Source organism: Hylobates moloch, unplaced genomic scaffold (genome assembly GCF_009828535.3).
Source record: "Hylobates moloch isolate HMO894 unplaced genomic scaffold, HMol_V3 SCAFFOLD_7, whole genome shotgun sequence".
NCBI lineage: Eukaryota > Metazoa > Chordata > Mammalia > Primates > Hylobatidae > Hylobates > Hylobates moloch.
The window spans coordinates 119795663-119818537 of record NW_026652282.1 but is presented as its reverse complement, the minus strand read 5'-3'; the positions used below and the strand labels follow the sequence as shown (position 1 = coordinate 119818537).

The following is a 22875-nucleotide window of genomic DNA, read 5'->3' as shown; positions in this document are numbered from 1 at the left end:
ATATATATTTATTTATATGAAAGAAAGCGGGATATATATATATATGTTATATATATATAATGAATATAAATGTAATGAATAAAAACCACCCATAAGACTATATATATAGTTTTTATTCTAGAAACCATAAAAGAAGTTTCATATTTTGATGCTAAAACAAAAACCATTGATAATTCCTATGCATTAGCTATTTTTACCTTCTCATGATGATAATACTTGAAACATTGCAATATAGATCTCAGTAATAAAATAACTGATAAATATGATCTTTTCATTTTAGCCACGTACTAAATGAACTGATACAGACTGAGAGAGTTTATGTTCAAGAACTGTATACTGTTTTGTTGGTAAGCAACTCAAATTGTATTTGCCCTATCTTTTCCCGAATGATCCCTTGCTACATTCATTAGAAAGTGTTTAGGGGCAATCTTCTACTTCCGTCTCCTTCCTTGGTTGTTATATGGCAGCAGTGGGCATTTCTTTTATTGTTTGATGCAGCATGTTGGTTAGACGTGCACATTCAGGCTCTCCCTCAGTAATGGGAGTGATTGATTCAGAATTTATTACAGAAGAGAAAATGTTCTCTTAGGGATACAGCCGATTGTTACAATTATTCCCAGGGTGCTATTTAGAGATTGTGATGTAAAAAACTGAGAATGGGATAAAATATTCTTTTGACAAAAATGCCATGATATTAATTTGGTCTGAAAAAACCTAAACACGTATTGCCAATTTAAGGAGAAGCTGATGACCTGTAATCTATGTTTTTATCTTGGTTTCTATCTTGTTTCCTATACTACAAGCTACTCTGAAGGCCAAAGAGCTATTACTTTATTCTGCCTATTTGATTGGAAAACTTGACTTCCTTTCCTTGTCCTGCCTTCTAAAAAAAAAAAAAAAATCATGGATAACTTTGGGAAGTAGGAGATTTGAATTGAATTAAAATTGAAATAAAATTCGAAAAACTTCACCCTCAAATCCCTTAATATTCTGCTGTACCTACACCATTAGTAGCCCAATCAAATGTGCAAGTAAATATTTTAAAATGCATGAATGTATTTATTTTGAGTAGGGTTACAGAGCGGAGATGGATAATCCAGAGATGTTTGATCTTATGCCACCTCTCCTGAGAAATAAAAAGGACGTTCTCTTTGGAAACATGGCAGAAATATATGAATTCCACAATGAGTATGTAATTGCTGAAATGAATATTTATTTTTTAAAAAACTATTTAAAGTGCTCTCTTTACCAGTTTATTATATTTAACATAAAATCATGTAATTTTTTTTCTCTGAAATTTTCACAGCATTTTCTTGAGCAACCTGGAAAATTGTGCTTATGCTCCAGAAAGAGTGGGACCTTGTTTCCTGGAAAGGGTTAGTTAAATTATTTTTTAAAATATGTAAATATGCACCACCAAAATAGCAACTCACTTATAAGAACAGATTTGGAGACAAGATAGGTACTTTATGTCTTTATGTTTTTGGAGAAGATATATTACTCCAGCAAGTATTTAATACCAAACCAAGTTTTGCTGCAGAAATGGATGCACTGGGATATCCAGAGCATAAAAATACCCATTCCATTCTGTGGTACCAAATGCTTCAGTGGCTCAGCTCTTGAACTGTGACTTCTGGGTAATCCTAGTAATCCAGGGACCATCCTGGCTATGAAAATGTAAGAGTTGGGATCATCATAACAAAACCATCTGGGGCTTGGTTAATTTTTTTTTGCCTAAAAACACCTTATTATTTATATTATTTGTCTTATTAAAATACATGTAAAGTTTTAGAATTGGATCTAGTGTGACTTTCAGCCACCAAGGCATCCATCACAGGAACTTCACAGAAACAGAGAGCTGTCAGTTCTTTTCATTCAACAAAAGCATTTAGGGAGGGCCATTCCTCTGTGTCCTGAGTATGGTTAATACAATTGACTTCCCAGGTTAGTGATCATACTCTCCTCCATTAGTTTTCTTTTAGAATATTTTTTGTCTATGCTTCTCTGCTTATGTAGTTTCTCTTCTTCCTGAAATATCAGTTTTGTCTTGATTTAAGAGTTAATTCAATAGAGGTGATTGTTGAAAGCTTCAAAATAGATGTCTTATCCCAGAAAGTGTTTATGACATGAGAAGAGAATAAGAAAGAACTGTGCGTCAGCCTTGCTCAACATGTTCTAACTTAATTTTTTTATTTTTTATTTTTTGAAACGGAGTCTCACTCTGTCACCCAGGCTGGAGTTCAGTGGTGCGATCTCGGCTCACTGCAACCTCTGCCTCCCGGGTTCATACCATTCTCCTGCCTCAGCCTCCCGAGTAGCTGGGACTACAGGCGCCCGCCACCACGCCCAGCTAATTTTTTTGTATTTTTAGTAGAGACGGGGTTTCACTGTGTTAGCCAGGATGGTCTCGATCTCCTGACTTTGTGATCCTCCCGCCTCAGCCTCCCAAAATGCTGGGATTACAGGCATGAGCCACCGCGCCTGGCTAAGATGTTCTAACTTTAAACACATTTAAATTATGACCAAATTCTTTCCTAACTTCCTCAAGCAATAGCAGTTTATCGTTCCTTTAGACTCTATAGTATGTAATTTAGTCTATCCTACTCATTGGAGATTTTGTTTACTGTGCTTGTGCACCTTTACATGTATACGTGAATTTTCTCCCAAACTTAATGGAAAGCCCTTAGATCCAGAGTCCATATCCTATATATTGTTGTATCTCTCATTAGGTTAGCAGCATTCTTAGCAACCAGTTGTGGTTTAATAAATGTTTATTGATGAATTGTTTATTTATTCAACAACCATTTACTGGTCACCTACTATGCACCAAGCATTGTGCCAGATAATGTGGCTACCAAACTCAAATCTATTTAGGTATAAAAACAGGGAAATTATTAATTGTGTAGAAGGTGAGTTGCATTAGATTTGAAATATACAAATGGTCCTGGGAAAATCCAGAAGAGGGGCATCTTACATAGAATGCGGGTATAAACAATGGTTTTATAGAAGAGATAACTCATGAGATAAATGTTAAATAATGAGTAGGAGGTAGCCCATTCATGAGGGTCACAGAAAGAGGATTCCAGGGAGAGAGAATTGCGTAAGTGCCTAAATGGATTATGCTACAATTAAAGTCCCAGTGATGAACCTAGGACTGTGGGCTCTAACTTGGAAGTCAGCTACAAGTTCATTCACTAGGGAATCAAGAGACTAATAACAGAATATATTTCTTGGCACCCTATTAGTTCATCATTATGCAAAAAGTAGGTTTTTATAGTTCAGACAGAGAAGACTCCATCTAAGCCTCAAGCTTGGCAAGTGGAAGTTCTGATATTACTTAGATAATTATGTGTCCTCCCACCAGATGCAATGGGCATGCTGTTCTTGGAATATAAAAAAGGCTTTTGACCAGCTGTTAGTACAGTAGGCCCTTTAGGCCACATTTCCTAGGATGCTTGGTTACACTCTTGTTTAGCCTTTCTTGATGGCAAAAGTCATATTCACAAATTAGTAATACATTTGAATTTGTTTTTTATCCCAGAAGGATGATTTTCAGATGTATGCAAAATATTGTCAGAATAAGCCCAGATCAGAAACAATTTGGAAGAAGTATTCAGAATGCACATTTTTCCAGGTACAGTAATTTTTCAAGTATTGGATATACTCTTTCTGGAAGATATTGGGATATTTCTTAATTATAAATTCATTTTCTACTTTAAGTACGTTACATGTGCATATACGTATATGAGTTAAAGAGCAAATCCACCCTCCCCCCCAACACACACAAACACATTTGTAACTTCCCAGAGGCAAACACTTTCAGCACTTTTAGCTACATCCTTTGGTATTTACCTCCATAGCTCCAAATGACATGCTTATCTTTATCCTTTATACTATGGAAGATGAAGATTTAGCTCTCTTTCACGGCCCCCCACTCAACTACCACATATACAAATATACTTCTTTTCTCTCAAAATCTCCACTGTAGTCATATCGTAATTTTGGTTAGATTGATATACAGTGTTAAATTAAGACCATGTGATTTCTTTGCTCAGATGAATCATGTGGTATAATAGGGTTGCTTTTCCTTCCCTTCTGTTTGTCTTGCAATGGTCTTTTTACTCAGTTTTCTAGATACTTATCGTTATTCTACCCCAACCTCTCCCAGATGTGGGAGTTACAAAAATCTCTTCTTATTACATTTAAACACATTCTATTTTCTCTGAATTTCATATTCTTAAAGAAATATCTCCTGGAGTTTTCTGTCTTGCTTGTCTAGACTCACTAGGCCTGTTGCACAGCTGTCATCTGGGGATCTTAGTGAACATAATTTTTGGAATTCTCCTCACCTGTCTGTTGCATAGGCTCTCCTCCTTCCTAGGTGCCATGTCTTTATCTTTCTTGTTTACCTCCCTTGTTTGGTGGAACACATCCTCCAGTAGTTTTCCTGAGAAAGTGTACACAATACATATAAGTTTTTGAGAGTGTATGTGTCTGCAAATATCTTTATTCTACCCTAAGACTTCATTGCTAGTTTGGCTGTGTATAGAATTCTAGGTAAGAAATAATTATACTCAGAATTTTGAAGATATTGCTTGATTGTCTTCTAGCTTCCAGTGTTGCTATTCAGAAATCTGATGCCATTTTAATTTTTGTTCCTTTGTAGGTGACTTAGTTTCTGTCCTCTGAAAGCTTATGAAAACTTATTTTATTTTCAGTGTTCAGATGTTGGCACTATTTTTATCCATTATGCTAGTATTAGGGTGATAACTTTGAATTTGGAACCTCCTGTCCAAATTTACTTGGAGTTTTTCTTTGATTTCCTCCACCCAATTGTCTCCGTTTTCTCTTTTTGGAATTTCTGTTGTACAGATATTTCATATCCTGGACTGGTCCTCTAATTATCTTATCTTTTCTATTTTCCATTCTTTGTCTTATTACTCTACTTTCTAGTCCTTCTATTGAGGTTTCCATTTCTGCCATTGTGTTTTTAATTTTGAAGGGCCCTCATCCTTTTTCTGTTTTTTCAATGTTTCTTTTAATAGAGTTCTATTTTCATTTAATGAATTCAGTATCTTCATTCATCTATACAAAGATGATAATAGATTTTTCTTTTAAAAATGGCTTTCTTCTCCCTGCCCAGCTTCTGTTTTCTTCACGTTGCTTTTTTTCTTCTATTTCTCTTTGTTTGGTTCCTATTACCCATCTTTGATGCTCTCCTCAAATGTCTGGTGATACTTGTTTGTCCACTTACATTAGGAGTAAACACTAAAAAGCTCATTGGAAGTTTCCAGGGCATATGTGGGTTTATTGACCATGATGCTCATTGTTGAGTTATTCGTCTCAAGCTATTTGCTTGAAGGGATTCCCACATACCTGTATCTTTAGAGCATTTCTATTAGGCTGGTCAGATTCCTTGAACTGCTACCTTGTGTATAATGATCTGGATGCTAGTGTTGTGGTAGCCAAGTTGGGAGAAAAGGCTGAGGGTCACTTGTTTGAGATATAACATGGAGAGTACTTGAATATTTTTCAGTATGGTACTCTGCCCTAAGTTGAACCTTGTATCCTTTAGTCCATAGGCCCTGTGTTTTACTCTTTCTAGATAAACATCCATTTTTCTGCCAAAGGAAGGGAAGAGAAGGCACCCAGCTGTGCAAAGTGGTATGGTTATCTGAGAGCCTTATTGCTTTTGTTTAGGTTTTCATGCCATTTATTTTCTTTTTGTAACAGCTTTATTGAGATATAACTAAAATGCCATCAGTTCACCCTTTTAAAGTATACAATTCAGTGGTTTTACTATATTCACAAGGTTGCACAACCATGTTTTTATCACTAAAAAGAAACCAGTACCTTTTAGCAGTTACCCTCCCTTTTTTCCCCAATCTAAGCAGCCCTAGGCAATCACTAATCTACTTGCTGTCTTCAACAGATTTGCCTATTCTGGACATTTCATATAAATGGAATCATACAATATGTGGTCTTTTGTGTTTGACTTCTTTCTTTCATTTAGCATAATATTTTAGTGGTTCGTCCATGTTGTAGCATGTACTAGTTTTTTATTCCTATTTATGGTTGAATAATATTCCATTATATGGATGTATAGCATTTTATGTATCCATTCATTGATTGATGCACATTTGGCTTGTTTCTACCATTTGATTATTATGAACAATGCTGCCGAGAATGCTTTTGTATAAGTTTTTCTGTAGACATGTATTTTCATTCCTCTTGGCTATATACCTGGGAATGAAAGTGCTGGATCATATAGTAACTCTACATTTAACTTTTTGAGAAACTGCTGGACTCTTTTCCAAAGTTACTGCACCATTTTACATTTCCAACAGCAGTGTATGAGGGTATTAATTGCTCCATATCCTCATCAACACTTGTTATTATCTAATTACTTCTTAAAAACACTTTCAATAAGCATCCTTTCTTGAACCTCACCTTTACCTCCCACTTTCAGAGGTACTTGGTGTCTATAATCCCTGAGACTTTGTGGAGGGCAGGGAAGAGATGTTTATAACATAAATTGAGTTGTTCCTTGGCTTTTTCCTCCACCAACTTGAAATCCACTTTTCTCCAGTGTGCTCGGTTGTTGACCACTTCTAAGTTTGGTTTCCAGTTTCCAAATTTTACACAAGTTTTCCCCTTGCTCATCTTCTTCATAACTTTGTAATTTTGCCTAGTAAAATAACTTTTCCATCATTTTAGTTGGTTGTCATGAGTGAGGAAATCTAAATGCATGTATCAAGTTGGTGCAAAAGTTACTGTGGTTTTTACCACTGAAAGTAATGGCAAATACCGCAATCACTTTTGCACCAACCTAATAGCAGTCCTCCATCTTTAACTCTCATTTGAATTAGATTGTATGTTGGATTTTACCCATATTCAGAGGAGAGCCATGGTTCTTATTCAGGCATATTTTTCCCCAATCCCTTTGTGTTCTATGCTTTATGCACATTTCATCCTAAATATCTGCATTTTGCCCTAACTATGGGCCCCTACAATGTTCCCAGAACCCAACGTCATGACCCTTATATTTATAGTGGCAATGGGCCAATTGCTGAAGTATAGCACCAGTTGATGAGGGCTTTTTCTTGTTATATTAAAAATTTTGTTCTCATATCCAGTCTGATTTATATTCAGCACAACCAATTTCTTTTCTGAGCCCTGGCTTGTAGAGCTTGGTCTTCTGTGAATTTTCTTGAATATATTAAAGAATATTTTAATCATGTTAATCTATAGTCATTCCCTGCTTTCACACCTTTTAAGCATTCCACATCAATATGAATTTATATTTGAAAACTTTTAAATCTTTGAAATGTTGAAATTGTTTACCTCTCCAATCCTTGAAATAGTGTTTATGGTAGTTTTTCAGATATATTGTGTCTTATAATTTCTGTGCTATAACAGTGATTTTTCCAATAAATATTCTTTGAGATGTAAGAAACATTGGGGCATTAGGTTTAATCAATGAACACTTGGCATTTTCACAGGTGCATGTCTTAATTTAATTTTATTGATATTTATCTTTTAATGACAGGAATGTCAAAGAAAGTTAAATCACAAACTTAGACTGGATTCCTATTTACTCAAACCAGTGCAACGAATCACTAAATATCAGTTATTGTTGAAGGTAATTATATGAAGCATTTGTTTGTTTCTTTACTTTTTGAGTCAGATATGGCAGAGCCATTAAAAAGGAAATAGTTTATTAGGAAGCACTAGAAATAGGTAGGCTCAATGACTGGGAAGGCTGGATTTGGCAGAATTTTGCAGTGTGCTCCATCAATTCACTGTGGCTACAAATGCCATAGGCATAGATATCAGGCTGAGAATATCTGGAGTCTTAGCTATTTAATTTTTCATACAAGTTGTGTTGATTTCCGCACAATGTTTTACTGAAGAACTTTAAATATTTGTAAGAAGAACTAAACAAAGCAAATATTTCTTATAGTTTTGAGGCTGCATTTCATAGGGCCTTCCTAATGAAAAATGCAAATGGCACTCCCCTAGTATAATGCGAAAGGATTGCTAGAATCTTGCGTTAAGTATAAATACAATACGGCTTGTTTTAAAGTGAATTTTCGTAATATTCTATGCTATATGCATTATGAGTGCATCATGGCCAAAACAAATTACTGTATGTAGAGGACAAAAGAACCCTACGTGTAATGGCTTTAAAAATTGATCTCTGATGTGTCTTAATAGCTATTATACTTCAACTCCAGAAGCATTAAATGTCCTTTGTTTTATACTATTCAGTCACTCTTCTACTTCCTCTATTTTGACAGCCATTAAACATATACTGCAGCAAAGAGCATGTAAAAGGAATTACTCCAAAATGTGACATTATATTTGGATTCCAGCTTGAAAGCATGTTAGCCAAAAACTTATTCATTTCAACCAGATATTAATATCCACCTAATATTAATTCCTGATTTCTAATTACAGGAGCTATTAAAATATAGCAAAGACTGTGAAGGATCTGCTCTGTTAAAGGAGGCACTGGATGCAATGCTGGATTTACTGAAGTCAGTTAATGATTCTATGCATCAGATTGCAATAAATGGCTATATTGTAAGCACATTTTAATAATTGTTGGAATTTTAGAGGGTCAGCATCTCAACATCCCTTTTCCCCTCCTGGAACCAATTGAGAAATAATGTATAAGAATCAGATAAATGGAGATCAAAATGTTGATGTTACTACTGATAATGCTAAGTGGAGAATTAGCTTCAGATCAGCAGCCAAATGGATTTATGAGATAACCTTTGTCCCCAACAGTCTTCCCCCAATTCCAGACCTGGGAGATCCTGCGTAAGGAATGTTTGAGTCAGCTAAGAAAACATATTGTTCCATAATTGCTGCTTTCCCCTATAGATAGGAATAGATAGGAAAGAAAAGAATCAAATCTTTAGCACTTGTGTAGCCTTTTAACAGGTTAGCTCCACCCAGTGGGAAAACTTGAACTGGTATATATCATGCACCAATCAAGATTGAAGAAGAGATGGGGAGACTTACCCTAGCTGAAATACCTCCAGATGATATGAAGCCAGAGAAAAGGAAGTTTCTTTTGTCCCCCACCCCACAGTAATTTTGTACTTATGTGGTGCATGCCATGTTTTAACATAAAAAGTTAAGTTTTTAAAAAACAAATTATTCTTCAGGGTTTTAGTAGCTCAAGCTAAACCCTAACATGTTGATGTCAGAGAGATGAATGTAGCTTTGCTTTCTACTAATGGGTTTTGATTTTCCATTCTAGGGAAACTTAAATGAACTGGGCAAGATGATAATGCAAGGTGGATTCAGTGTTTGGATAGGACACAAGAAAGGTGCTACAAAAATGAAGGATTTGGCTAGATTCAAACCAATGCAGCGACACCTTTTCTTGTATGAAAAAGCCATTGTTTTTTGCAAAAGGCGTGTTGAAAGTGGAGAAGGCTCTGATAGATACCCATCATACAGTTTTAAACACTGTTGGAAAGTAAGACAATTTGTATCGGGCAATGTAGTATTGTTTCGTGTGTGTGTGTGTGTGTATCTCCCAGTTTGTACATTTTTTTTTTGTTTCAAATGAGTAGGTTTTATACTTTCGCTGCACATCTTTGTTTTTTTTTTTTAAATCTTAAGTCTTATGTAGAAGTCAGATGAATCGTAACTTCTCTGCTTGGAGTGAAGGTGAGGGAATTCAGAGCTTTGATTCCTCCCTCTCTTCTCACTACAATCCTAGGTATTCCCCAAGGGGGCTCCCTAGCAGCCTGAAGAGCACAGTTTAAAATTATAAGGAGTGTCCCAGCCTCCTCATAAACACTCTCTTTCGAGTGACACTGGGTGGAGTTCTTGGTCTTGTTAGAAAGGAGCCTTATGCTACAGGAGAGACAGGGAGGAAAGAGTTTCCTCCTTTTCCTCAATGCAATTTAAAAATGGATAACTTTTGTGTTTAGCGTGCCCCCACCTTCCTTTCTGTGTTCCTCGTCTGCACCCTTCCTGGGTGTTCAAAGCCACCTATAGCTGAATCCTTTCCATATCTGTCCTGTTCCATCTTTCAAAATTACTTTATTCTCTCCTATAAACAAAATCCCCATTTTGTCCTAATATTAGTTTGTTATTAAAATGAGAACAGTATTGTTTGGGGAAGTTATTGACAACCCAACGATACTTACAGCTGGTTTCTCCAATAGAGAAGAAGAACTTCCAATTCATATGAGACCCGTAATTGACAAATTTGAATTTTTTTACATCTAATGCATTTCATCTTTTGAATTTTAAATTCTAAAACCAATATAGCGTTTGTCACAGAAAATTTCAAAAATAGAGAAAACGATTGTCCTTAATTCCCCAACCACTATCACGTTAGTTACTTTTCATGAGCATGTTCTTTCATAGTTTTCATCACCAGTATATTTGACAATCGATGAAATTTTCAGCAGCAGTTATAAAGAGGACAGGCAATATGTTTTGAGACAGGCGTGAGATATTTGTATTAGGAGACTACCTATAAGCAGGCCTTGCTTTTGATTCTTCCCATAGGATCAGCAGCCCCTAGTTGTTCCCAACAAGGTTCCTGCCCAGGGTCGGGTCAAAAAGAAGTAGTTCTTCCTATCGTGTATTTTCCCTGCTTCACTCTGAACCCACAGCAGCTTCTTTAAAACTCTTGTTTTCATCACAAAGGGCCAGTTGCTCCTTTGATTTCAGCAGTCCACCTCTAAGCCCCCAAATCTCAAAGGGCCTTCTAAGTAATTAATAAACATTAATTGAGAACCATAAATTTGTAATCTATGTCAGAGAGGGTTCACATCTCTTGCTGTCTATATACCTATTTCTTGGGAAGGTACTTTACCTTCATAGGCATATTTGACCCAAATCCATTTGATGTACATTTTATCGTGAGGTGACCTAATTTCTACCTAATATAGTATTTCTATTTCATATTAATTTTCTATTTTACCTTTAATTTGTTACAGTGATGGAAATGCCAACAAAATGTTTCTTGAGTACATTAAAGTAAGGGGGATATTAGGTGATTAAGTCATGAAAACTGAAACTGCAATAGGTACCATGGAAACAGAGAAGGTGGGATAGATTCAAGAAACATTTCAATAGAAGGTAGACAGATGGGCTTAATGACTTACTAGCTACAAAAATTAAATAATACCTGACATTGAAGGAAGAAAATCTTTCTGATTCTTCTTTGGTTCCCCAGTAATGCCAAGTATCCTTAATAAAAAATATTAGCCAGTGATGCCTACAAGCGTTTAGACCAGGATTCCTTGGAAAATGGTGATACCACTAAAAATTAGGATATTTCTTAGGGTTCACTATGCTCACTTCTGCTTGCCTGCTTATCATGAGATTCCAGCATTAAGCAATTGCTAGCATTCCTAGTCAATGTGTTATTTAACAATTTGGGTTATTAGTTTCAAAGTCTTACCTTTGGTAGAGAGGATCATTGCAGATATTCTACTGCTGAACCTTCTCTCTCACTTTTTTTTTAACTTTTATTTTAGATTCAGGGGGTACATCTGCAGGTTTGTTACCTGGCTGTATTGCATGATGTTGAGGTTTAGGGTACAAATATCCCATCACCCAGGTAGTGAGCATTGTCCCCAAGAGTTAGTTTTCCAACCCTTGTCCCTCTCCCTCCATCCCTCCTCCGGTAGTCCCCAGTGTCTGTTGTTGCCTTTGTCTATGTCTCTCAGTTTAAATGAACTCTTGTTTTGACTGCACCATACAAAGCTGGAATCCCATGGCCTGACCATGTACTTTCTAATTATTTATATGTTATATTTTAAGTTGGCCGCTTATATGCAAGGAAAGGCCCTATCTAAAGTCAAAGTTGACCAGATGGGGAGATTCGAGTCCTTCAGATTCCTTAGTTCATGTGTTTATTATCATTGATTTTTAAAAATTTAACAAACCTGCACATAGTCCTTACTATGTGCAACACATAATGGTTAGATTTCCAGGGCAACTCAGAAAAGTTCGCTTAATCGATTATAATGTACTATATGTTTGCAATTAAAAAAATAACAAAACAATTGCAATTTAAATAGGGGAAAGAGTAGAAAGCAAACTCATACTTTAAAAAGCTCATTATAGGATCTAAGCATTTACTCCATGTTATTTAGTCCTTATATCAACCCTATGAAATAGGTGTTCTTTCCATTTTATAGTTGAGGAAACGGAAGTTTAGAAAAGTTAAGCAACTTGCACCAAGACACATAGCTAGTGAATGGTAGATATGTATTCCAATCCAGACCTCTCTAACTTCAAAGCCTGTGGGCCTTCCAGCTTATCATGTTATTAAGACAAAACCATGTAATGAAACAAAATTAATTTTTAAAAATATTGAATATCAGATTACTATTCATCTTAAATTGTGATATTTGAGCAGAAGTAGGTTAGTTGGAATGATGGAGTGAGAATATAAAGATAGTTTGGGACATTGTGAAAATAACTTCTTACTACATTCAGGGTGGATGTTACAGGTTCTTTCATTAATATGTTATGTTAAATTACATTTCTAAGCATAAGTGCTTTTCTTCTCCTTGGTATGGCGATCTCCCTAGCACTACCTTTAATGCTTATCAGCTCTAATTAGGGCCATTTGGGGGGGCTCATAACTAGAACAGAGAGTGAGATACTCCTTTAGATAATTAGGTAAGAATTGAAAGAAAAGAGGAAGGCAGAAAGGAACTAAAAGAATGTTTGTGCAAAGGAGTGAGATTACCCAAAATGCAATTAGCCAAGCTATTAGCAGAAAACGATGAAAGAAAATGGAAGAGTTTATGACTTGCACAATCACGTTGAGGAAAAGAAAAAACTGTTAAGGAAGAGATATTGTGTACAGAAGTTTCACTGGGTACAAAAAGACAACAATGTCCCATTACATATTATTTGTTTTTTTTTTTTTTAGAAAGGCCAAGGGATTGGTGGAAAATAGAGAGATCCTTGTGTACCTGGCTGGTTCTCTCCTGTCCCATAAATTAGATGTTTATAACTTGTAGGGCTTCTATCAAAATAAATTATAATTTGTAAGATTAAATGATCTGTCAAATGATTATTCTAAATAACCATTTAAATTAATTTTCAGTGGCTTTTCTTTATTGATGTTTAATTACTTCTGTTTGACCCAATAATTTGTTTTAATAGTGTACTATTAATTTATAACATAATTAGATCTTAGATGGGCTACTTGGATGTTCAGATTTATAACATTTGTGTCAACCACTGAAATGAAGCGTGCAATCTGAACTATAAAGTGCATAGTTCAATGAAAACATTTACATACTTGTAATTATCATTTCATATTCATTTAATATAACATGTATTTTTCTGCCCAAGAGAAATTCTGTTTCATTTAGAATATGATAGGGTAGATTTAATGTAATTTCATATGCAAAATAAAATGCTCATGAAAATTTTGACTTATTTATCATAGATGGATGAAGTTGGAATCACTGAATATGTAAAAGGTGATAACCGCAAGTTTGAAATCTGGTATGGTGAAAAGGAAGAAGTTTATATTGTCCAGGTTGGTCATTTAAAAATTCTTCTAGAAACCCAAACCTGCATTGAAATACAAAAGCCCGAATTTATCAACAAAAATAATTTTGGTCGCATTTCAAAATTTCCACTCCTTTCATGTAGGTCAGTTAAATATTATTTGAATATTCTTTGTGATGTATTTAAATGTTTTCTAGCAGTTACATTGAGATAAGCCTGTGGTGTTCTCTAGGGCTTCAAGTTTTCACAACTACATAGGAAACTTACCAACTAGAGCTGACAGCTTGGCAGGTACTTCTCTGTCCCCATCAAATTTCCAAGTTATGGAATTATAATAGTTCTGAGTTCGTCTTATGCTAAGCATTCTAGGGGTACCTGATTATGAGACATGGGGATGTGACAGTTCAGACTTGCTTTCTGCTTCTAAAGAACATGGTTAAAGCCCTGGCCAGTTGTATAGGGTCCAACATGTTTCAGGGAAGGGAAGAGGAATCAGAACATTTCAAGAGGGTGTTGTCATTGCAATAAATATTTGTATCTTGACTTGTCAATGTGCTGTTATCTGTTAAAAATGCTCAGTGTTTTTTGTTTGTTGTAATTCTTTACTAGGTGACTACAATCTATAAAAATATGTTTTCTTGGCTTGCTTAAGATATAATATTTGGTATCATTTAACAAACATCTTGTAAGTGATGGGAGGATATTTAAGGAGGCTTTCATGTTACCATCAGTCACCAAGGTTATTCTGCAATAGATGGCCTTTTCAGAAATAGTAGAGCTTGTTTTATTTTACTAAAATTAAACATCAAAATATTATATTTTAAAAAGAATCCTCCTGTAAAGACAAAATAAGTGAAATTATATTTCACCGTTTCATCCAAGCATTATTATACCATTATTTAAGGGCAATTTCAAAATGGATTTTTTTTTTTTTTTTTTTTTTTTTTTTTAGACAGTGTCTCACCCTGTTGCTCAGGCTGGAGTGCAATGGTGTGATCTCGGCTCACTTCAACCTCTGCCTCCCAGGCTCAAGCGATTCTCCCACCTCACCCTCTCAAGTAGCTGGGACTACAGGCACATGCCACCACACCTGGCTAATTATTATTATTGTTATTATTTGTAGAGATGGGGTTTCCCTATGTTCCCCAGGCTGGTCTCAAACTTCTGGGCTCAAGAGATCTGCCCACCTTGGCCTCCCAAAGTCCTGGGATTACAGCAAAAATGGTTCTGACTATATTATTTCATCTAATCCCATAGCGAATTATTTGCTTCATAAAAATTTTAACAATCAAACGGTTAGGATTTGAGTATGGTGTTATAGGGAGTAGATCATATTTTATGTACACAATTACATTTGTTTTATTATAGTACATCCTTTTTAAAAGGAAATGTGTACCACCTCCCTCCTGCTTTTTTTTTAATCTTTAGGCTTCTAACGTAGATGTGAAGATGACATGGCTAAAAGAAATAAGAAATATTTTGTTGAAGCAGCAGGAACTTTTGACAGGTAAATTCAAGCATGCATTCTTCAGAACAAGAAGTATAGTAACAGCTTATTGACTCAGATTCTTAAATTATTTTGCCAGAGAATGGGGCTGATATTTACTTTATACTATTACAATGAGAAGATTTGTTAATTTAATTAGTAGGAGATTGAGATTCAGAGGGTTGTTTAAACTATTTTGAAGAATGAACTTTACACTAGAAAATGAACCCTTGTGCTTAAGAAGCAGTTGAGAAGCAACACAGTGAACTGATTGTGGTAATTCCCAGTCCTTTCCATGAGGTGACTCTGCTTAATATCTCTAGTAATCATTGCTCTATAATGATGGAATGGGAGCCAGTTCTACTTCTAAACTTGAACTTCTTGAATAAAATATTATATGGTTCAGACCTTTCCAAATTCAAACTTGAGACTGGCCTTCCCTCTGATTATTTCAAGTCTGTGAAGGTTAAGTCTAATGGCAAGGATGCGTGTGTGTGTGTGAAAGTCATTGGCCTTCAAGGAAGTAAGAAGTGTGACTTCTGAATGATAATATGCTTTGTTTTATTTCTCAGTTAAAAAAAGAAAGCAACAGGATCAATTAACAGAACGGGATAAGATTCAGATTTCTCTTCAGCAGAATGATGAGTAAGTGATTATTCTTTAAGAAATATCACTCCTGCAATCTTTTGTTTTCTGTATATAACATGAAACAATGTAATTAAAGTATCTCAGACAAGAACCATCCACCAATTTAGCAATAACTCATCAAATTCCATAAACATATAATTTTCTCAGGTCTAGCCTTATATTGGAGGCTGATAGTTCTTAATAGTTATCCCTTGGGTTGATTTCTAAACATGATTGAAAATGCTTTATTTTTAATATATCATTGGAAGAATTACATGTAGGCTGACAGGAAAGGAGGCTGTGTTCATAAGCCTTTTTTTTTTTCAAAGTATTTTTGGTCACCTTTGATCTGATTGGAAAAAGAGGGTTGTAAGAATATGGGAATAGAGCAAATGAAGGACTGGCTCACAGTTTTACAGTCCCTTGATGGGGACCTCTTGCTGATGATTTGGCCTCTCTCTACAGAGAGAGAAGGTATGGATCCTGGGAGGGAACTGAGCCTGGACACAACCAGGAGTCATTAAGGAAGCTGGCAGTCCTATATGGCAGCACACTGGTATGGGTTTAGAGATGTAGTCATTGTATTCTGCCTCTAGAAATTCTAAAACGTGGAGTTCTCACTGAACATTTGCATATATGCAGAAAGAATTCTCTCATTGATTCTGAAGGCCTGGCACAGAGATTCACCACGCAGCATCTGCATGCTGTGGTGATCATTGAATGACTTATTAGAAATACTGTTTTTTCCTTCGCTGCATGTCATCTTTCTGAGGTAGCTAAAATCAGATGGAACATATGGTGGTTCACGTGGAGATTTAGGAGAACTATTTAAAAGTTACAGAGAAAGTCTTTAGCTTTCAGAGTTCAAAAAACTCAATCTTTTATCGTACATTATAGGAGTAACATCTTCAGGTTTTATGCAGTAATTGACTTAATAGTAGCTGGTACATACTCAACAATATGAATCAGTTGAAGGTTTCATCTTCATTTGTGTACAACAACTTACCTAATTCATTAATGTTATAAGTCCACAGAGCAACGGGGATTGTATACAATACACCTACTTTGGGTCTAGAAGGGAGTAGTTTTTCTCCTTACATAATAGAGAACATGCTGGCTTGGATCTGAGATTTAAGCTTTTGTCTATTATAACCTATTGCCACACGGATTTAAATAGGGAGTATTGGCTGTTTGGATGGATTCTCAGCATGTTCTTAACACTTGGTATCAATGGAAGAAATACCACTTTAAATTTCTTTTTACTTTTAGACTGTACAAAAGCTCACTTAGTTTTATACATCACTATTTCAGAAAGCAACAGGGAGCTTTTATAAGTACTGAGGAAACTGAATCGGAACACACCAGCACTGTGGTGGAGGTCTGTGAGGCAATTGCGTCAGTTCAGGCAGAAGCAAATACAGGTATGTGTCACGGTCATCTTAAGACGAGATTCATGGGTGTGCAAATTTTTACCTTGTATTATTAATTTGGAAATCTACCCACTTGGTATTTTTGTATAAACAAAATACAGTTAACCCATTTTTATAAGGCTCTCATGTCTTGCATATGCAGGACGATCCGATGGGTACTAGAGAGTATTGGTTGTCAAAGTGTGGTCCCTGGACCAGCAGCATCAACATCACCTGGAAACTTTTACAGAAGACAAATTCTCTTGCTCTATTCAGACCTTCTGGATCAGAAACTCTGGGAACAAGGCCCAGCCACTTGAGTTTTAACAGGCTCTCTCTGTGATTCTGATGCGTGGTCAAGTTTGGGAACCCCTGCTATAAAGGATATAGTGATGAATAAAACATATATACTGGCTTCAAGGAATGCGCATTTCACTTACCCTGGGTTTAATGAATAGAGAAGAGTCATTAACAGCTGGAATATTTATTCTTCCTCTGTGAATGGTTTTATTTGAAGTGATTTTAAATACTTTATTTAATTCAACAAATATTGACATAGCATGATCTGCATTCCAGGAGTTATGCAAAGTGCTAGGCATATAGTCTAATTAGGATACACTCAGCTGCCATCCTCATGAAGCTAGGAGAATAGAAAGATAGTTAAACAAGCAATTAAAAGTAAATGTGGTGAGTGTTACAGCAGGGAAGTACAAAGTGCTGTAGAAGCATACATGAGGATCACCTAAACAACTCTAGGATCAACAGCATAGACTTCTTTGGAGAAATGCCTAACAGAGTGCCTGATACTCAACACTTTAATATGATCCTTAATATGGAAGAGTTCTCTACTGGTTGAGGAGAAAAAGGTAATGATAGCCTTGTTGAGTTTCCAGTTATCCAATTAAAGGTCACTTCCCCCAGGTCATCTATGCTGTGGCCCCCAAAGAAGTAAGGAGAGAGCATAGTACTAATGCCTTCATTTGACAGGTGAGGAAACCAAGTTAGAGAAAGGTGACAATGACTTTTCCAAGGTTGCATGAATAGTTTAATGTGGCCAGGATGAGATCTGTTAACTTGCTGCTTACATTAGATTGGTTAATCCATTTTTTAAAATTCAGCTTTTTAAAGCATTACAGCTAGTTTTACTTCTCACCTTGTGGTAAATTAGCAGCATCAAGTAACTGCCACATTCCACACTTTTCTTATAGTTTGGACTGAGGCATCACAATCTGCAGAAATCTCTGAAGAACCTGAGGAATGGTCAAGCAACTATTTCTACCCTACTTATGATGAAAATGAAGAAGAAAATAGGCCCCTCATGGTTAGTAATAATATATTAAATTAAAATTATTGAGGGAGTTTTACTGACGAAATATAGGTGGAGCACATAGGGGCAATCTTTTGTCAGCATCCTTGAGGCCATTAGGAGTATGCCATTGCCAAAATAGCTGAAATAAATCTTATTATGAACATCAGAAAGTACTTCTGTCTTTAAGTAGAAGCTGTTTGACCTATACATAGAGCTTCTACTGATGTTGATGAAATAAATAGTCAATCTTTCCAAATCTCTAAAATCCCAGTTTTATATTTAGTAGAGCTTCACCACTGTGTTTTCCATCCAAGCATGTGAAATAAAATCAGAGAACAAAGGGGCTTCAAATATACTTTAAAAGCCAGTTTGGATTCCAGATTAGAAAACAAAGGAAATAAGCATTATATATTAAAAACTATTTAATAACATCTGGGGGATATATTTTAGTGTGTTCTCAAAAATGCACTAATGATATAAAATCTCAGCATATTAGAGCAAGGGAGCACCCTGTAAAATTAAAGGAGGTTGCTTTAAGGTCAAAGTGTTTATAAAAGGAATAGTTTGCAAGTTGGTAGGATACTAGTGGGCTATTAAAGAGGAGGTAGGACTGTTTGGGAGTAAATCCCTACTTTTCTAAAGTCACCAGCTTGGAGGGTAGGAGTGATGCTTGGAGGTAGAGTGCTCCTTGGTACCCTTCAGAGGAATCAATTACATTTGGCAGTTCTACTGTTAGTATAAGAGGGTAAACCTCATCTCTACTAAAAATACAAAATTAGGCGGTTGTGGTGGCGCATGCCTGTAATTGCAGCTATTCAGGAGGCTGAGGCAGGAGAATCGCTTGAACCCAGGAGGTGCAGGTTGCAGTGAGCTGAGATCGTGCCATTGCACTCAAGCCTGGGCAACAAGAGTGAAACTCTGTCTCAAAAAAAAAAAAAAAAAAAAAAGGAAGATAATGGCATGGATAATCACAAAGCTGTACAGCATTGACTCTGAAATGCAGTCTTTAAAAAAGTAGATATTGTTTCGCCTAATACTATGATGACCATAATACATATTTGTGTGATAGTTTACCGTTTCCCAAATGATTTCTCAATTAATATTCACAGTATTAGTATGAAAAAGAGCGGGCTTTATTACCTTCAATTTACAGAGTAGGAAACTGAGGCTTAGATCTGGTAAGGTATTTGTCCAGAGTTAATTGTCTGTACCTGCAGTTCCCAAACTTTTTAATGAAAGAAGCCTTTACATCCTTAACAATTGAAAACCCCAAAGAACTCTTGTTTATGTAGGTTATATCTTTTAAAAAAATACTTTCAACTTTTATTTTAGATTCAGGAGGTACATGTGTAAGTTTTTGTTACATGGGAATACTGCGTGACGCTGAGATTTGGAGTATGAATGGTCCTGTCACCCAGGTAGTGAGCATAGTACCCAACATGCAGTTTTTCAGCCCTTCTGCCAGCCCTCTTTCCTCCCTCTAGTAGTCCCCAGTGTTCATTGTGCCCATCTTTGTGTCCACGTGTACCCAATGCTTAGCTCCCACTTATAAGTGAGAACACGTGGTATTTGGTTTTCTGTTCCTGTGTTAATTTGCTTAGGATAACGGTTTCCAGCTGCATCCACCTTGCTGCAAAGGACATGATTGCATTTGTTTTTATGGCTGCAGAGTATTCCATGGTATATAGGTTACATCTATTGATATTTACCATGTGATAAAACTAAGAAATACAAAATTTTGAATTTAATAATTGTTTAAAATATTAATAAACCCATTGTAAGTTTATATAAATAAGATTTTTATTAAAAAGTTACATTTTTCAAAATAAAAATCAGTGAGAAGACTGATTTAAATACTTAAATACTTACAAAAGAAATACTTTTGTAAATCACTTTAACTTCTGGCTCAGTAAAAGGTGAATTCTCATATCCACTTTTGCATTCAATTTGTTGTGCTACCATACACCTAGTATCCTCTAGAAAACTCCACTGTGTACTTGTGAGAGGATGAGAGTGAAAAAGGCAAATAGTGTCTTAATGTAGGTTGACCTTGCAGACCCCTTGAAAGGGTCTCAGGAACCCACAACAGTCTGTCTCCCACACTTTGGGAATCTCAGGCCTAGACTAATAATAAAAAGAAGTTTAATTTCTTTAATTAATGTTAGCTGGGGATGGAATGGATAGGAGTAGTTGTTAAATATGAGCAGAAAGTCAGAGGAAGCCAGTTTGTGTTTAACCATTTGCTGTAGATGATCTATGAAGGCATTGTAAAGAACTCAGTTTTAAGTAGGCATTTTTTTTTCTAGCTGTGGTATCAGAAGATAAAGTAAATATGCAAAATTGAAGAATGCTTTAATCACAGAGGATGGGAATATAGAAAAACCTATTAGTTTCTCTCTCTTTGTCCAATAATTCTCTGAGATGTGCTACTAAGGAAAACATATAAAAGAGCAACACAATGTATTCCATACACCCTTCTTCCCTGCCAAAAAAAGAAGCTGGAATGATCTGCTCTTTTGGCTTCACTTGGTCAAGTTGTAAACTGAGCAATAATGGGTGCTGCTTCCCTTGTAGAGACCCGTGTCGGAGATGGCTCTCCTATATTGATGAAGCTACTGTGTCAAATGGCAAGTAGCTCTTTCCTGCCTGCTTCTCAGCTCATTTGGAAAAATACTGCGCAAAAGACATTCAGCTCAAATGATGCAGATGTTGTTTTCAGGTTAATGGACACGCAAAGAAACCACAGCACATACTTCTTTTCTTTCATTTAATAAAGCTTTTAATTATGGTACGCTGTCTTTTTAAAATCATGTATTTAATGTGTCACATATTGTGCTTGAAAGATTCTCATCTCAGAATACTTTTGGACTTGAAAATTATTTCTTCTCTACTTTGTAACCAAATGCAATGAGTGTGCCTTGGATTATTTAGTTTATTAATGAATTAAGTTAAAATTATGGCTGCAAAATGGCTAAGGTCAAGTAAAGCACAACATTATGATTTAATATGCTTTTGTTGAAACCACAACTTTTGTGCCCATTATTTTAACCTGTGTGAAACAATACAAAGCCCAGAAATTCTTTTCGGGGCATGAGTAAATTTTGTTCAGGGCTACTGTCTGTATGTGCCCAGATAAAATTTTCATGAGAGTAGCTTACAAAAGCCGTATTTAAAAATTAATATTTTCACACTTTTTTTTCTGGATTTCTGCTTATAATTAATGTAACTTAAATTAGTTGTGCTCTGCTATTTTCTGTATATTTCATGTTGTAATTCTTTTTTTCAAATAAAAATTAATTCTTCAGGTTAAATAAACTTGTTCTGCCTTTTTTGTTCTCTATCACATACTGCTTCATGTCTGTGTTCCTGCAAAGCTGCTGCAGCTACCACATTTACCAGTGAAGAAAAGAGTTAATTCTTTTATGTTGCAGAGCAGGCAGTTATGCAAGTGGTTTTGCAATCAAGTTTGTAATATAATTTTTTAAAACAACTTTACAGTCTTCAGGCAAATATAGAGCCCTCGCAGACTGCAGGAAGAGAGGCTCAGAAGACCTCCTGTTTAGAAATGGAGATGTCATTCAGCTTCTCCATGGGAATGCTGAGGGTCAATGGTAGGTGTGTTTGCAAAGCCTGTGATGATCTCCAGCTGGGGCACATAGATAGCTAATCAAATGTTCTGCTTTATCTGTATCTTTGTTATACAGTGTCCAAAAGCAGAAATATCACAGCAATGGCTTTCATTTTCATTGCTTCAGCACTGCCTATAAAGCTCAGTGAAAGGAACATTAACCTTTGGTGAGTGAAAAATGCTTTGAAAGAATGACATGCTATGAGTCTGCATGTTCTTTTGTAGTTTACCTTTGGCTTAGATGTTTTAGCTGATACGTCTGGGCTTTGTAATGGCTACAGATCACATTGCATCTGGTCATTTAAGTCATTCATTAGCCACATATTTAATGAATGCCTACTGTGTGCCGGAGACCACACTTTACTACTTTACAACATAGCTACACTTCTGTTTATCAGTTCAAATATTGACTTTCTCATTCTACCCTTATGCCTTTGACTTTATATAGTACTGATTGTAAAGATGGTTCTGCCAAATATACTGTTTAGGTAGGAGAGAACCCAAAGCAGGAAGAAAATATTGTTTGGATTGAATGAAACTTCCATAATTCTTTTGGAAATTTTAAATGTAAGAGTTCTGTCTTCATTGGGTCAATAACTTGAACTGAAATGCTACATTGACTGTATACTCTAACCCTTTAGGTGGAAGAGTGTACACAGAGAGTTAAAAGTTGATGATGGATCATTAAAGTAATAATTTTTTCTAATAACCAAAGTCCTTTGTAGATTACGTAAAGGACTCAAGCACAGTGTCATGAAGGTCTTTGAACACATGCAATAGCTTTGTGAAAGTTTGAGCTGCAACGTTATGTATTTGTTTTAATTCACTTAGTATTACCATTGTTGACTACTAATTCATTTATTATTTAGGTTGGTGAAAAAATCTACACAGAAGAAAAGAA

General features: G+C 35.7%; 1 protein-coding gene across 7 annotated transcripts in view; it reads left to right on the top strand.

Moving 5' to 3' along the window:
• The window catches only part of MCF2 (MCF.2 cell line derived transforming sequence), a 129142-nt gene extending 107481 nt beyond the window's left edge, over positions 1 to 21661 (top strand). For 5 of the 7 annotated variants that reach the window (XM_058441413.1, XM_058441412.1, XM_058441414.1 and 2 more), the window contains 13 exons: positions 281 to 347; positions 1073 to 1188; positions 1307 to 1376; positions 3542 to 3634; positions 7550 to 7642; positions 8461 to 8586; positions 9272 to 9493; positions 13451 to 13543; positions 14944 to 15022; positions 15574 to 15646; positions 16940 to 17049; positions 18246 to 18358; positions 20921 to 21661. In XM_058441413.1, coding sequence (XP_058297396.1) covers positions 281 to 347; positions 1073 to 1188; positions 1307 to 1376; positions 3542 to 3634; positions 7550 to 7642; positions 8461 to 8586; positions 9272 to 9493; positions 13451 to 13543; positions 14944 to 15022; positions 15574 to 15646; positions 16940 to 17049; positions 18246 to 18358; positions 20921 to 20953 — 1288 coding nt within the window. In that variant the 3' untranslated portion in view covers positions 20954 to 21661. The remainder of the gene's footprint in view (positions 1 to 280; positions 348 to 1072; positions 1189 to 1306; positions 1377 to 3541; positions 3635 to 7549; positions 7643 to 8460; positions 8587 to 9271; positions 9494 to 13450; positions 13544 to 14943; positions 15023 to 15573; positions 15647 to 16939; positions 17050 to 18245; positions 18359 to 20920) is intronic. The other 2 variants (XM_032757741.2, XM_032757740.2) reach the window with 1 other exon arrangement.
• Positions 21662 to 22875: the final 1214 nt, after the last annotated feature.